General features: G+C 40.0%; 1 protein-coding gene across 6 annotated transcripts in view; it reads left to right on the top strand.

The window, feature by feature from the left end:
* The first annotated feature begins 1,744 nt into the window (after window positions 1–1,744).
* arap2 (ArfGAP with RhoGAP domain, ankyrin repeat and PH domain 2) overlaps window positions 1,745–15,363 on the top strand; it is a 226,188-nt gene continuing 212,569 nt past the window's right edge. For 4 of the 6 annotated variants that reach the window (XR_015775777.1, XM_088073950.1, XM_042511854.2 and 1 more), the window contains exons 1-6: window positions 1,745–1,862; window positions 6,014–6,878; window positions 8,137–8,219; window positions 12,570–12,646; window positions 12,962–13,026; window positions 13,613–13,975. Coding sequence is in view for 5 of the 6 variants with exons in the window: in XM_088073950.1 (XP_087930076.1) it covers window positions 6,058–6,878; window positions 8,137–8,219; window positions 12,570–12,646; window positions 12,962–13,026; window positions 13,613–13,975 (1,409 nt within the window). In the remaining variant the exon portion in view is untranslated. The other 2 variants (XM_042511853.2, XM_042511852.2) reach the window with 2 other exon arrangements.

Raw genomic sequence — 15,363 nt, 5'->3', positions numbered from 1 at the left:
TAGGTCTAATGTGACCATGCAGTGACAGAAAAAAAACCATTTTAATTGCGCCTTGGATTTTTCTTGGTATTTTTGTGTCTTTTTTTCAAAAGGTATTACCAAAAAACTCAATTTGAGTCCACCAAGCACTCCTACGCAAACATTTTTTGAAGCTCAAGTTAGGTATTTGTCATTAATTCTATTGTTAGGAGTAGTCATTGAAGTAGTCGCAGTATAATTACATTTCATAAAACAATATAAAATAATTGGTTTATCTGCTAATGATGTTCAAACTGTCAATTTACTTTCTACTTTCTATTGTTGCACAGTAATATTATACAGTATACATTAGATGTTAAACTGCATTCTACCACCCCATCATAATAATAGCACATAATAAATAACAACAGATGAAAATAATGAAAGTAAATGTGCTCTTTGTTTCTTCAGGACTCGCTTCATTACGAACGGCAGGCATCCTGCTGCATTCCTGTCTGTGCTGAATGCGTCGCCCGGGGCCTTCGGATCAAGCTGGGACATGCAAGTATTCCCAGTAAAACATCACAAGTGGCTTCACTTTAGCTGCTCTCCGCTGCTTATCACATTCAAGCACACTTTTGTTTTTTTTATTGACTGAAGAAACAGGCTCACTTAGAACAAACTGCACGACATCAACACTTTTAGATCCCGCAGTGCTCATTTCTGACTCTTCTATAAGTTATTATAATGAGAAATGTTTGAAGAAAATGAGTTTGTGTCTCAATATAATGAGAATCTTGCCCAAATACTGACCTAGTACCTCAAAAAATAATTACCAAGATCAAAGAAAATGACTTGTTATCAAAGTAATGAGTCAATATTTTAGAATAATTAGAGTCTTTCACAAAACAGTTGTGAAAAGTTATGACGTAGGATCTCAAAATAATGACTTGGCATCAAAATAATATGATAATATCTTAAAATAATGAGAACATGTTTCTAAGTTATAAATAAGTGTCCCAAAAGTAATATAAAAAGCTTTCTTAAAAATTATGACTTAGCGTGTCAGAATAATGAGAAACTTTCTCAAAATAAAAAATTACTAATCGGAAATCATGAAGAAATCAAAAGTTTTCTTCAAAATAATGACTCTGTATCTCAAAGTAATGACTTATTTTAAAATGATGAAAAGCTCTAAATATTGATTGAATACCAAAAAATAATGAGATATTATAATACTTTGAGATATTAACTCATTGTTATTTAATATTAACTCAATATTTTGAGAAAAGTGGGTGGTTACATTTAGAAAGTTTCTGTGAGATATTTAGTCATTATTTTTAGATATCTAAGTCATTGTTTTGGAGATATTAAATCATTATTGTGAGAAAGTTTTTCATTATTATGATTTGTAATGCCTTTTGTCAGGAATGGGCTTCCATAGCTTTAGGTTTGAGCTTTAGATTTGACTTTTTAGTAATCTCAAAATAATGAGAAACTTTCTTTAAGGACTTGGCCCAGTATGTCAAAAAATGAAAAGGTTTCTCAAAATGTTAACTCAGTATGATAATTAATAAGTAACTGCAAAGTTTCTCTTTATAATAACTTACAGGTTTCTTTTTTTTCATTTGGCGGCAGAAACAGGCTCCCATACAATTCATTTTGCAGGTGCATAAATTAAAGTAAAGGTGACTGCACTCATGCAACTTTGAACTCCTGTCCGCGCGCTGAAATGGGCGTGGAGTTATCGACGCGCGCGCGCGCGCAAGGGAACGGAAACAGATGAGTGTGTGAGAGCGCGCTGCGGTTCGAGCGGCTCGACGTGACAGAAAGTGGACACCGCAGCGGGCGCGCAAAGGTGTGCGGATGATGTCTCAGGTTGTCTCCTGTCTCTGAAACCTCAGGTAAGCTTTGTAAAGCACCGGACGCACGACGTCGTGTTACGTAAACACTCTGACTTCAACCGTTCATTTTTTAAAAAGACGTGAGCACGAGACCGACGCGAACTAGCTTAAGTTTAATGAGCTTGTTTGCAGGTGTTAGCAGCGGTTTGTTCCACTAAAAAGTTAATTTAAGCACATTAACGGAGTGTAACAAGAGGGTGAAGTGAAACTGCGTCATTCTGACTTTACCGGGTAAGTTACATCGTTTAAAGTCTTTGTTGTCATCACATAAGGGACTGTTCGTTATTTATGAGGGAAGATGGGATGGTGCAGAAAGAGAGAGGCATGTCAAACTATTTTTAAGCGCTGGGGAGGGGGTTTTGTTTTTTATTTTGGCTTAGGAGAGGAAAAAACTAATAAAAATGGTTGGATTTTTTATATTTACTTTAAAAAATCACCTAAATTACATCAGTCATCATAGTCAGAAACTGTAAAAACAGAGATAAAAGTTGGATTTTCATATGCCTGGGACACATCATGTGTGATAAATGCTTCTGTCAGGAAAACACAAAACAAAAACACAACTAAATCTAAGCTTAAAACAGGGTGTGAAATGAACACCTGCCAAATAGCCCACAGGTAGATTTTCTGTTTTCCGTGTAAATATCAGAAGGCTGTTCGCCATACTGGCAGGTAAAGGCTTGTACCAAAATAATGATCATTAAAAACAAAAATACTCAGAGTCTCTGTGGTGTCATGTTCCACTCAAATGCATCTTATAAACTCAGTAATCTGTCTCGAATGGCAGTGAAGGTTGTTATAAAAAGGAGAGCATTTTATTAGATGCTAAAACCGACAATATCTTAATTATGTCAACATTTGGAAATTGCATGTATCAAATCAAGTTGTTATTAACTACGACAAGAGTTGTAAAACTGAGGCTTTATGCAATGCATTCAATTCAATATTCAATTCAATATTTACAGCCTTGGGCGGGTCAAAAAATAATTATGATAAAAAAATGTAATAAAATAAAAATAAAAAGTCACTCCCCAGCCTCTCCCCTGCTCTGATAAATATAGAACAGTCCCTAAATAAATACTAATGCACATTGCAAATGCCCAAACAACTTAGTGCAGTTTTTTTCAATGACGCTTTAAATGACATTATTTTATGAATATTAGTGTAACAGTATCCTCAAAACACAGCTTTTGAAGTAGATACAATTTAACAAACAAAGAGCAACACAAGTAATGTCTGTCAAACCAGGAAGGGGACAGAAAGTGGACTTTGAGGTTGAGGTGTTGCGTGTGCTGGTGTGCGTGCATGGGCGTGCATGCTATGACTCACTACTTGTACTGTCTAACCATACCTGTGGTGTGCCTAGTGGGTGTAACACATGCACACACCTCTCCTGTGCAGCCATGCTTTTACACTTAGTTTTGTTTCTACTGGAAGCTAATAAATTGCTGTCCTGTTGTATGTCAGTGCACACTTTATGTGTTTGTTGCCTGCAGTTGTATCTTAGCCTGCACATACACACACACACACACATACACACTGCCTCATATGTTCCTATCGTGCCCATGTGGGAGCTGTTTATCTCGTGAAGTTCTCTTTTTGCTCTTTGCTATTGATCTAAACACTCTGTGGGCTTCGACACCGGGCACTAGCTCGTGGATCAAAACTCCCATATACAGCCCTTAATAATGTTTGCTGAATGTGTGTGCTCTTCGGTGGGTTCTTCCTGTGTGTGTGTGTGTGTGTGTGTGAGTGTTTGTGTGTGTGTGCGCAGCTGTGTGAGTGGGTGTAGAAGCGCTAAAAGGCAAGAGATGAGGAGCAGGCCGGGTCAAATGTGCAAGCAAGCTTTGGCGTGTGCCTGCGCTGGCTGTTAGCCAATACAGGTCCCTGCAAGTTAACACAGCAATACACAGCTGGGCAGGTCTGGTAGACTGTAGAGGCCCCTGTTGTGAGGACTTAATACCAGTTGTGTGGATCTGGGACTGCTAAAAAATGAAAGGCGGTGCAGCAGCCAAGGTGTGATGAAAACTATCTGTTTAAAAAAGGCCTTTGTGCATGCAAACTTTAGCTTTTTGCATACTATGAGAATGTGCAAAAAAAACATGAAAGGGGAAGAGATTCACACCAGGTTTATAAATAAAACATCTAAAGGTCAGTTCCTGTTGTTTATGCTGTGAACTGCAAACACTTAAATGTATGCACATGCATATGCAACAGCACTGTAAAAAATGACAAGTTAATTTAACTTAAAAAAAATCTAAAAAATCTGTTGACTTGAAAAATGTGAGTAAATCTAACTATTAATCTTAATATATGTCTACTTTATATCGAATCATTTAGTTTACTTAAGATTTAGTTATATTCACGTAATCGTAAAAGTTGTTGCACCTCAGTAAACCAATTTAACTGTGCTATCACTGTAAAATCGTGCATGTTTATCTTACTAATAAATTTACTGGAAAATGACTGCCTTGAAAAATTTAGGTTAATATAACTATTAGTATAAAATCATTATAACTTTATATTTAATCGTTAAGTTTGCTAAAAAATGAGCTATATTCACTTAATTTAAAGTTTTAGCAACTTCATTAAACCAGATTTACTGTGCTATCACTGTAAGATCTGACAAGTTGATCTTAATCTTAATATTTAATTGTTAAGTTTACTTAAAATTTAGCTATATTTAATTAATTTTATGAAGTTGTTGCAACTTAAACTGTGACTGTGCCGTCACTGTAAAACGTGACAAATTGATCTTTTATTAATCTTGGAAACAGATCGCCTTGAAAAAGTAAAGTGTATTTCACTATTAGTCTCAACTGATGCCAATTTATGATCATCTTAAGTCAGACAAACTTGGTTTACTGAAGTTGCCAACGTTTAGAAAGTACAAGATAATTCCACTTGACATTTTTAAGTTGCAAAAACTTCACAAAATTAATTACAGCTCAGCTTAAAGTAAACACAACCCTTAGTTACATTTTAAATTAAATTTGGATGCATAGTTATATATACATTACTTTTTCAAGGCCATTGGTTTCCAAGAGTATTTTAGGTAAGATCAACTTGTCATATTTTACAGTTAAGCTTGTGTTTACTTGAAAGCAGAAGTAATGCTTCGTCGCCCCTGTGTGTTGTAGGTTTGTAACCTAAAAGAGAAGTGGACATGGCAAGATGTGTGATGTATTTTCCTGTGAGTTGAAAGTTTGAGCAGCTCTGCCACAGCACTTTGAAGTGAAAGAAGAGATAGTGTGAGCGTCAGGAAGCAGAATTTTAACAAAAGCTTGCCTTTTCAAGACTTTTTTTATGTTGCTAGGCAGTGATGTAAAGCCAGATTTTGAAACTCTTCTTTGAATAAATAGGAGACAAAGACGTCAGATGGCCTTTGTGTGATATTTCAAATATTAGATCTGAAGGTAAGTCTCTCACCAAAACCACACTGTACAGTAGAGCCTCGCTATTATGGTGGCATGCAATTTCTTCATAGCTATTGCTGTTTCCTGCTGTTTCATCCAGGAGTGTTGCAAAGTTAGATTTGTTTTGTTGCCTGGCATTTTTGTGCCGCTTGTTGACTGTGCAGCACGTGCATGTTGATGTTTTCAGAGCAAGCTTAAAGAAATTAACGAAATAGGTTTGTTCATGTTGCTGAATGGAACCTGAGATCAATATGGCTCTCAATTTCTGCAAGGTAAATATGAAGCTACAGCCAGGAGACTCAGCATAAAGGCTTGAAACACAAAAAAGCTAGTCCAGCTCTGTCTAAAGGTAAAAAGAAAGACTGACAAACCAGCATCTTTAACCTCATCCAATTGCAAACTTAAAATACTCCTAATGGAAACACGTCAGTATCAGAAAAAACAAACAAGCACCAGAAAATTTATTTGAAAAACTTGACAGCAATATCTCTTTCCAGAAAGCATGACCTGGTTACTCAAGATAATCCACAGACCTTGTGAGCAGTTTCAAGTAGTAACTATTTTCTTTCTACTAAACTACACCCGCCAACTGTATCACTGCGCAAAAGGATGTGTACATCTCGCTCTGTCACGATATGAGCAGATGCACGCTTCCTTCTGTGCAGTTACACGAATGATGGGTGTAGTTTGGTCACTTTGACTTAACTTATCTTTTCTTGTGTCTACACTTTAAAGCTGGTCGACTGCATCTTCCGTGTTCCTGATGCAGAGGTGAGACCATGTTGGAGCCTCCGGAGCCGAGCCAGGGGATCGTGGAGTGGCTCTCCACGCTCCGCCTCTCCCAGTATACATCATATTTCCTGCAAGGAGGCTATCACGCTCTGCAAGACTGCAAAGACCTCACTGATGAGCGCCTACTTGAGCTTAAAGTGCTTCCAACAGGCCACCGTAGACGCATCCTCCGGAGTTTGGAAGCACTTGGGGTGAAGCCACTGAGCGGAGAGGAAGATGAAGAAGAAGAGGGAGCTGCAGAGAACGGGGTTTGCCAGAGGAAACCGGTGCCACACCCGAGACATATCTTCCTGACAGATAAAAAGAGGGGGACTTCATGTCAGCACCATCAGCCAGAAGAGAAGAAGGAGCAGGAGGGGAGTCAGACTTTGCCTCCAGGAGCCGGACTCGGACCAGCAACTGAGGAGAGCAGATATGTTCGCCCGCCGCAACCGGCCCCACGTGATCCCCAGAACATCAAAACATCCATAGCTGAACATTACTTCATCCCTCCATCCACATCCTCCAGGAGCAGCAGCAGCAGCAGCGAGTCTCTCTCCATATCTGAGATACCCTCAGATTGGGAGATTTCCTCGGAGAATCCCTCGCTGTCGAGCACCGACTCCTTCCCCTGTATAGCTGACGTTTCCCATTCGACGCTCACAGAGGACGGTTCTGGTTTTCACTGTGAAATGGTGGAAAACTCGATCTACGAGACACAGCCTGGTTTTAAGGCTCCTGCAGGTCCACGGCTCACTCGCTCCTACAGGCTGAGGCACCGTCCTGTTCCTGAAATCCCGAATCAGATCATACTGCCCCCTCAGGACAGGTAACAGTTACACTTGAAGGAATACTTTAACGATTTTGGAAATAAGTCGTGACGCATGATAATATAGGCACGTTATTGATATTGGCTGATGTAGTCTTAAAAATGATGATGTGGGGAAAAAAAGTGGATATATTGATTTCGGTTATCGGCCGGATGAGTTATTATAAATCAGCTTATTGGATATTGGTAAATATCCAATATCCATAGAAATAAGCTTAAAGCTTCAGTTGATAACTTTTATAGAAATACATTTTTGTCATATTTGCTGAAACTGTGACGACATCCAGGTCTAGATTTATTTCACTGCTCAACAGTTTACTTTAGTTGTCTTTCCCAATCCCGCTCTTCATGAAAACAACAGCTCCAGAAACTGAAAATCAAAATAAGGCGATGGATGTTTTAAGAAATGGATGTGCTGCAATCCCTGAGAGATGCTGCCTGGCTGGCAGTGAGTCTGAAAATTAGCATGAATTGCAAGAACGTGAAAAGTAGACCTAACATCATATTTTGCAGCGTTTTTTAGCGAGATAGCCAACATTTTTTAATAAGCTAGCTCTCCGTGTTCGTCACATTATTACCTCAGCAGGTTTTGTGCTCTTGCCTGTATTTGCTCATGTGTCGCCATGAGCACTACGAAGAGGAGGAGTATGATTTTTTTTCAAAAACTGTGTGGATATCGTGACAGTTTCAGACAACTATGACAAAAAGTTATTTTTCTAAAAGTTGCCAACTGCAGCTTTAATCACTTTGTTGTAGAGTTGGATGAGAAGCTAAGCTAAGCGGCTGCTCCGCCGTTCAGACATGAGAGCGATATCAATCTTCTCACTTAACTCTCAGCTTGAAAGCTAAGAAGTGTATTTTCCAAAACTATTCCTTTGAGCATAAAGTTTGACTTTGTGAAAGTTTATGAGCGGCTGAGAACTAATCAAACAAGTTAGAAGAGCACAGTGAAAAGCACCTGGAGAAATAAATTTGCACGCTGCCACTGCATGAATGAATATGAAAACAAGACCTTCCTCTCTTTGCATTCAGATTTCCACTGACGGAGAACCCGAGGCCTCTTATTTCATATGCACTCCTGCACGCCGCGTACATTAACACCCTCTCATGCTATACATTGTTGAACTTTTGAACTGCGAAAGTAACTTTCAGAGTTCCACATCTCTATTCTGAAGGCCTTTACGTTTAAACGGTGTTACCTTTTTTCCCCACGTGCTTTGCTAGTGGTTCTAACCGGCTGATTTCTCTTCCTCCTCAGGAGCGCACCACCAGCGCAAACATCCAGCCCTGAACACCTAACCGGCTCCGAAGGTCCCATCGGTGCAAACAGCATACAGAAAGGTACACCGTCTTTTCAGCTGCTTCATCTCAGCCATGAATATTTCATTCGGCAGCAGAGTCAGCGCTGCTGTTGTTTGCCCGGATGAAAGCCGGCAGAGGAGATGAGGGGTAGTGAGTGGGTGGGGTGGGGTGGGGGTGTTTCGGCAGGCTGTGTCGTGGGAAACGGCGTCGCCCTCGTTTCAAGCGTGCACCTCACAGGGAATATGCTCTCTCACATCTTGTCCCTCAGCGAGACCCCGGTGTGTATTCCTGTCGCCCGGCTCTCCAAAGTTTTTTAGAAGTTGTTTAACTTTGCTAACAACACACAGGCTTGTAGTACAACCAGTACAAATATGTTCTGAATTTTCTCCTGCTCCCTCGCTGTATTTATTGGGCTTAGTCGACCCTCGCGTCTCATCTGACGAGATGCTACGTGAGCTGCTTTCTGTGCTGAGGTAGATGTGTTCTCCCTGGATTACATGACGCTTTGCTGTGACAGCAATCTGCATGAATGTGTGTTAAACACCTGTAAACATGTCACTCTTTCCGGGAGTAAATCTGACCACGTTGTGACATTTTCTCTCGCAGCATATCAACAGTTTTCTGTCCGTTTTCTGCACTTAATCTCCCCTCACGCTTCTCCTCCTCCTGCCTTGTTCCGAGTACCTTTACCGCAGCAGTCTCTTGGCAGGCCTTGTTTTTCCAACTTTTTTCTCTGTATGGAACAAGACAGGGAGTGAGACTTGAGAGAAAGACAGTGAAGTGGGTTGGGAGGAAGGAAGAGGATGCAAAACAGGCTGAGAGACGGAGGAAGAGAGGGAGCCGAGACGGTCCCCGAGCAGGGAAACTGGGAGCTCGACTAGCAAACTAAATCTCCCTTCACAGCGAGGTCTGGCAAGGCGTTATTTGACATATCATTTTACCCGAGCATATTTGAAGAGTTTATTCCGAGATGGGATCCAAAAAAAAAAAAAAAATGTGCGGCATAGTCTCACAGAATGATCGTTGCATTCAATCAAAACTTGCTGTTGGAGGCGGATAGAATTTTAATTAACACCCCAACACCTCCGCTTAAAAATATGTTACTTTCACAGGAAAAATCTCATTGATGAAACACTTGTCTGTTTTGTGTTTCTTCAGCAACACAGCAGACCGGCGAATCAGTCTGATTAAAAATAGAGTAATGAGCGCAATTTTAGTTCTTTAAGGGCCCTTGAATCCACACACTGCTCAGTTTGATGCATTTCTGCTTTTAAGTGCTATAAATGTTTAGGGTCGTTTCTGTGGTCGTGCTGCAATGTCGACAGACATCACATTGGTGCACACGCATCACACTGGCAGCATGACTTCACTTTTAGTGCAAAGTCACACCGCAGAGCAAACAAGACAGTTTGTACTGATGCTGAAGAGATAAGTGAACTGACAGAAGCTTAATGGGGGAACATGACAGGGGAAAAGAAAAACACTTTTTACGAACAATATCACCATGAAACTTACGCAGTTGATTACTTACATAGAGGCAGTTACGAGATTTCAGGTTTAAGGAGGTTTATTGTCATTCGAAAACATGAGAGGGAACAAAAACTAAGCACTGAGGTCCTGGTAAGCAACAATAAAATAGGACACTAAAATCTAAAACCAGCAGAAACAAAAAATAAATACAATGAAATAAAACAGTAGTCTAAAGTAAATAAAATAATAGTGCAAGGATAAAATGTTTAAATTTAATAAAGTATAATAATATATAATATATAATAATTTAAAGTATGAAAATTCAATTGAATCATTTATTTTTTAAATTTTGGATTAAGTATTGAAATGACATTATTTAGGTATTGGCCCTGTTATCGTTATTATTATTTATTTTCTTACTATTATATTTTTACTATTTTTTAAAACATTTTTTGTTGAAATTTGAAACCAGTTTTTTGGAAGTATGTGTAAAAAATCCAACAGGCAGTGAAAGAAAAAATGAGATGCACATGCTCAAATGAGATATTGCGTCTTGTTGCATTTGTTTATTCAGTCTTCATACCAAAGTATGTGGTACTTTTCTGCAAACCTAATTAGTGTGCGTGTTATCATTGAGAAGAAGTAAATGGTTATCAAACCAAAAAATAAATCACTCTTGACTTGTTATATTCTTAGAGTCCTAACTAGTTAATTCAGGGAACCAGTGACAAACTGTTTGGTGACTTATTTAAATTCAGATGGTGACAGTCGCGCATCCTTCGTGCTCAGTGTGGGAGTGACTCAGAAGATTGATAATAACAAACTGCCCTGTCACTCCTCTTCTTAAGAGAGCGGAGGCCTCATTCATAACAAAATCAATCTCCTCCAAACCAACTGCAAACCAATGGCAGCGTCTAGTAGGTCTCTTCGCGGATGCCGACTTTACAGAGAGCGAGTGTGGTCGGGAGCAGATAAAGATGCAACGAGAGAAACAAAAGGCAGAAACCGCAGTCGGAGCCAGCGAGGGAAGAATGGAGGGAATCAGACAGGAATTGAGCACGGTAGCGTCCGGTGAGCCCTCGGGAGAGAATAGCGAGTGGCCTGAAGGTCGGCTGATAGATGATGACTGATGGTTGCTGTCTGCCCACCAGGCCTGTCTGCAGAGAGGGCGGCGGGGCCGGAGTGGATTCTATCATCAAGTAAACTGACCCCGTCATAGAGCTCACCAAGCACAGTACAAGCCCCTCTGTAACGGCCTGTGTGTGTCTGCAAAGCTTCAAGGTCCACTTAACGAGATATAATGGCAAAAATGGAATAAAATGAGTTTATTTTCTTTAGTGTATAATTACCTACAGTCTAATTTCTACAGCAGCCAAAAACTGGCTCTAGATAGGACATTTGTGTTTTTGCATCAGCCACCATAGTTAGCAGCAACAACAGAATTGGAAAAATATTTTAAAAACGTTTTTTTTTTTTTTTAGGTTTGCGTAATTTGTGTTTTTTTAAGTCAATGCTGATAACTGATCATTTCCTGCTTCTCTAAGATAACATGATAATTTACAACTTTTTTTGGTTTTAAAGAAGTTCATGGCATGTAGTTCATGCAGACATGAGGGTAGAAAAAGGCTAATATGTACTGAAAAAACATGGATGTTTTAACATTCAGTAGCTCTGACAAACTCTAAACAAATTTGCATTCAGCATAAAGTGCTTCCTAGATTAAACGATTTACCGAATAAAAATAAAATACCAGAAACCCATGTAGCCTTATGACATATCCAAAATTAGGAACACCAAGAACATTTGAGCACAAATATTAAACAGCATTTCGTACATGAACAGATGGGGGTGCAAGTACAAAATGTCATAAATAAGTAAAATGTAGATAATAACCTGGTTTGTTGTTTCTTTGAGAGGAAGATCGTGATAATTTGGCTCCTGGGAAAATCTTCTTTAACCTTTGGTAAGAGAAAAAAGTTGTGCACACTTTAGCAGGTGCCAGGCTCACGACTCGTCTCCGACATGCCAAACAACATTGAAAAAACACCAATTTGTAACATTAAACTGTTTTATTTAGTGTTTTTACCATTTAATATCACCTGGTCTGTTTGTTACTGAGAGGAGGAGCCCTCTGTGGATAATTCGGCTCCCGTGAAAAACCTCCTGAACAATGAACACTAGAGAATTTCTAAGTTTCAGCTGGTTACAATCTTCAGTCCTCTCTGCTAAATCTTTCACACTGTACCTTTAAAAAATGCTTCATTCACATGTGTATCGGCATGTGTGTGTTAGACTGTCCATCTTTTTTACGTCTCTGTTTGTCTCAAGGCATCTTCATGCGTCTGAGGGTGTTTCGATCTCTGTCTGCGTGCGTATCTGCTCCTCCGCCAGTGTCTATGTGTGTGTCTAGCCCCGTGGCGGCGTCTTTTGGCCCTCACAATCCTCAGGAGAGGGTGGTGTCATTTTTCACTGTGACAGGCAGCGGCCCACGCAGGGTGGCCCGGGGTCTCCAGACTAATAGTGTCTGGCCAGAGTCTCTCTCCGTCTACACTTCCACCGACCACCGACCACGGTCCCTGCAGGAGCCGAGGCGGAGAAATGGCCTTGGCAGCGTGTTCGAGACAGACTGAGGAGGATCGTACTCCCAGTTGGGCAAGGAAAAAAAAGAGCGAGGCAGAGGAGATAGGCATGCTAAAACAAAATTTAATTGGTTTACTGCTTACATGGATCAAGAGTTGGCACATTTACTCAGATCAATGAGTTGGTTTTAATCAAAGGGCACTATAACATCTGAGTGATTTAAATTTAACCGGAACAATCCAGTTAAGCTCCTCACTTTCATGCAGCATGTTTAGGCCTTCACACAGCAAGTTTCAATGCCACCACAAAACCATTGTGTTGTCTGTGTGTCCTTTTTAGCTCCACTTCAAAGAACCTTGACGCCTATTGCTCCCTACGGAGAGATGTTCCTGTACAACAACCCCGAAAGCGCTCCGGTAAGACAGCGTACACTCCCACTAGCGGACAGTGAGTAGCAGCTCGGCAAAGAGGAACAGACATTTCTCAGATCTTCAGCACTATCAGGCGTGTTTTCCACCGCAGTCCGCACGCCAAACTTCCCTCTGAGTGTTAATGCTGTCACACGGTAGAGTGGGAAATGTGCTCGTTTCAGTTTGCCCCCTGAGGTTAATGGAAATGTCACCTAGCCACTAAAGTTAACACAGCTTAGTGCACCAACACGATAACAGTGTCTGACTGAAAGATGGACACTTTTCTTTTCATCTGATGCTAATCTCTCCTGTGCTCTGCAGGACCGAGGCGCAAAAGAACGGCTGCAGAAAGGTTTCAAGGACAAGATAAAGGCGAAGAAACAGAGGTTTGTATGCTGATGTAATGCTGCCGTCCCACGCGCTCGGTTTATAAAGAGATATTCAGATATTTAGAAAGAGAAAAACTGACGGCTGATTGTGTTTTTGTGGTTACTTGTCTCAGTGAAGCACACAGGATACACTGACAAGATTTAATCATGTTCTGCAGCTGCATGTTAAGGTTTAAAAACTAGCATATGTTAACCCTTTGAAACCTAAACAAATTGGCTTAATTTCTGTCCAAAAAAATAAGAACATGGCAAAGAGCATGTAAGAAAAAAATTTGTGACATTTGTAAAATATTTTATTATGGTAATTATAAATAGTTACAGTTATAATATGTTTTTTTTTTTTCTTTTTTCTTTTTTTCTTTTTTCTTTAGACATTTTTCTCTTGCTTTATTTTGTTTCTGCAAGCAGCATAACAAAAAATTCAAAGGGTCAATCTAGAGGCCTCATCTTTAAAGTATATTGCCACAAAATAAATGCGATGCTTTTGCTGCTATCTTTTTACGGTAATAACATGAAATGTAATCAAAATTTGTATCTCCAAAAATTTTGAACTGTTCCTTTAATGTCGTCCTTGCTCCTACAGGAAAAAGACGCCCAAACGGAAAAAATCCAAGGAAAAAAAATCTCCCTCTGCTCCCTCTATCCCAGACCCCTACACAGAAGAATACTCAACGGTGGAGGAGTGCGCCAGCATTTTGCCGCGAGCCAGTTTGGACCAAAGTTTTCCCGTGACCGCAGAGGCTCTTGCTGTGGGACCAGCTGCCTCTGGCCCTCAGGACGGGTCTTTAATCATGGTGGAGTGTGACCTCTACTCCGAGTCTGTGGACGCTCTGGGGGCTGCGACCACGAGCGCACTGCCTGATATTTCTCCATACGCGTGCTTCTATGGACCCTCCAAACATCAGGTGCTCAAAGTGGGCTGGCTGGACAAGCTGTCGCCTCAAGGGTAGGTCACAGTAACTGCTGGAGATAAATGTGATTAGAGACTCAGATCAGATTATCAGATATTACAAACACTTCTTAATCTGATGTAACAATATGTGAATCTTAAGGAAATCCCCATCCGTGTCAGTTTATCTGCACCTCCACATTGCATAAGGGATGTTATGAATATTTATCATCTCCACCAGTCTTTGTCGTAAACTACTGGACCAATCACCAATATTTTGTGAGCACATTTATAAGTGTATGCTTAAGTATCTCTCGTGGTTATGATTGTTCACAATTGCTGAAACACTGGTTTTATATTCCGTTTTATATTCTAAAAGTAGGGGTGATGTATTGAATATACTCATTGTATATTGTGTATCGTGTATTGCGGCTTACTCCATATGCGATATATAAAGTGACTATCACAAAGATCGAGTATAAATTGTCACATAGTTTTTTATAAGCCACCAGCGTTCAGGTTTTTGCTCTCTTCTACGGCTCCCTGCCTCTCAAAGACACACACACAAAACAGGGCTTTTGCAGAGCTCCAGATCATGACTAGTCACATCACCATGGAGTACTACTGCGATTTGCAAATACAATTGATATTTGAACTGGAGAGCTGTTGACAGCGCTGCGGTAATAGTCTAACTTAATGACTTGTTGTGGCGGTAGTGTGAGCAGTTGAGGCGTGTGTTTGCATTTGCAGAGATCCAATTGCGACTACTTCGTCACATTTTGTAACCACAGAGCACCAGTGCGACTTGCAAATATTAGTAATATATGAACTGGAGAGCTGTTAGTGTGCTGTTTTAACAGTAGTGTATTCAACTTTATTTTTTGACAGTAGCTACTTTATTAAATTTTATTGTGACTGCTGTTCATTCAATAATTTTGTAACTGGTTTAAAGGACATTTTGCAATATATATCATGTATCGTGACATCTGCTGTGTTTGTAGCTATAAACGGCTCATTCTAAGGTTACAAAATCATGACTTTTAGTTTCAAGTGATTGCACACTAATAAAAACATAGTTTTAAATGTTATATATCATTTCTGCCAATATATTCCTCTACTTATATTCCTACCTATATTCCTTATTCCCTACACACTGGATCTTTATAATCTGTGCATGTTCTCACTCAGTTTTGTACCTTTCACCACAACAGCTCAAAACCTCATGCCACTTCCCGTCAAGTGCCAAAAAAAAGTCACCACCACAATCCGCCAACCACTGTTTCCTGTTTCTGTGCAGAGCCCTTTTCATTCTGCTGCTCTCCCATGTGTCTTCTATCTTTGATGAACATTTAAAAGCGATAAATGATATTAGATACAAGAGCCCGAAGCAGATCCATCCATAATACATCGCACCATTGAAAGAAAGATGGGAGATAACCTTGTAG

Source organism: Plectropomus leopardus, chromosome 23, assembly GCF_026936395.1.
Source record: "Plectropomus leopardus strain MGB_pleo_1.0 chromosome 23, ASM2693639v1, whole genome shotgun sequence".
In the NCBI taxonomy this organism is placed as follows: Eukaryota; Metazoa; Chordata; class Actinopteri; order Perciformes; family Serranidae; genus Plectropomus; species Plectropomus leopardus.
The sequence above is the reverse complement of the archived record's forward strand: the minus strand, read 5'-3'. Positions and strand labels throughout refer to the sequence as shown.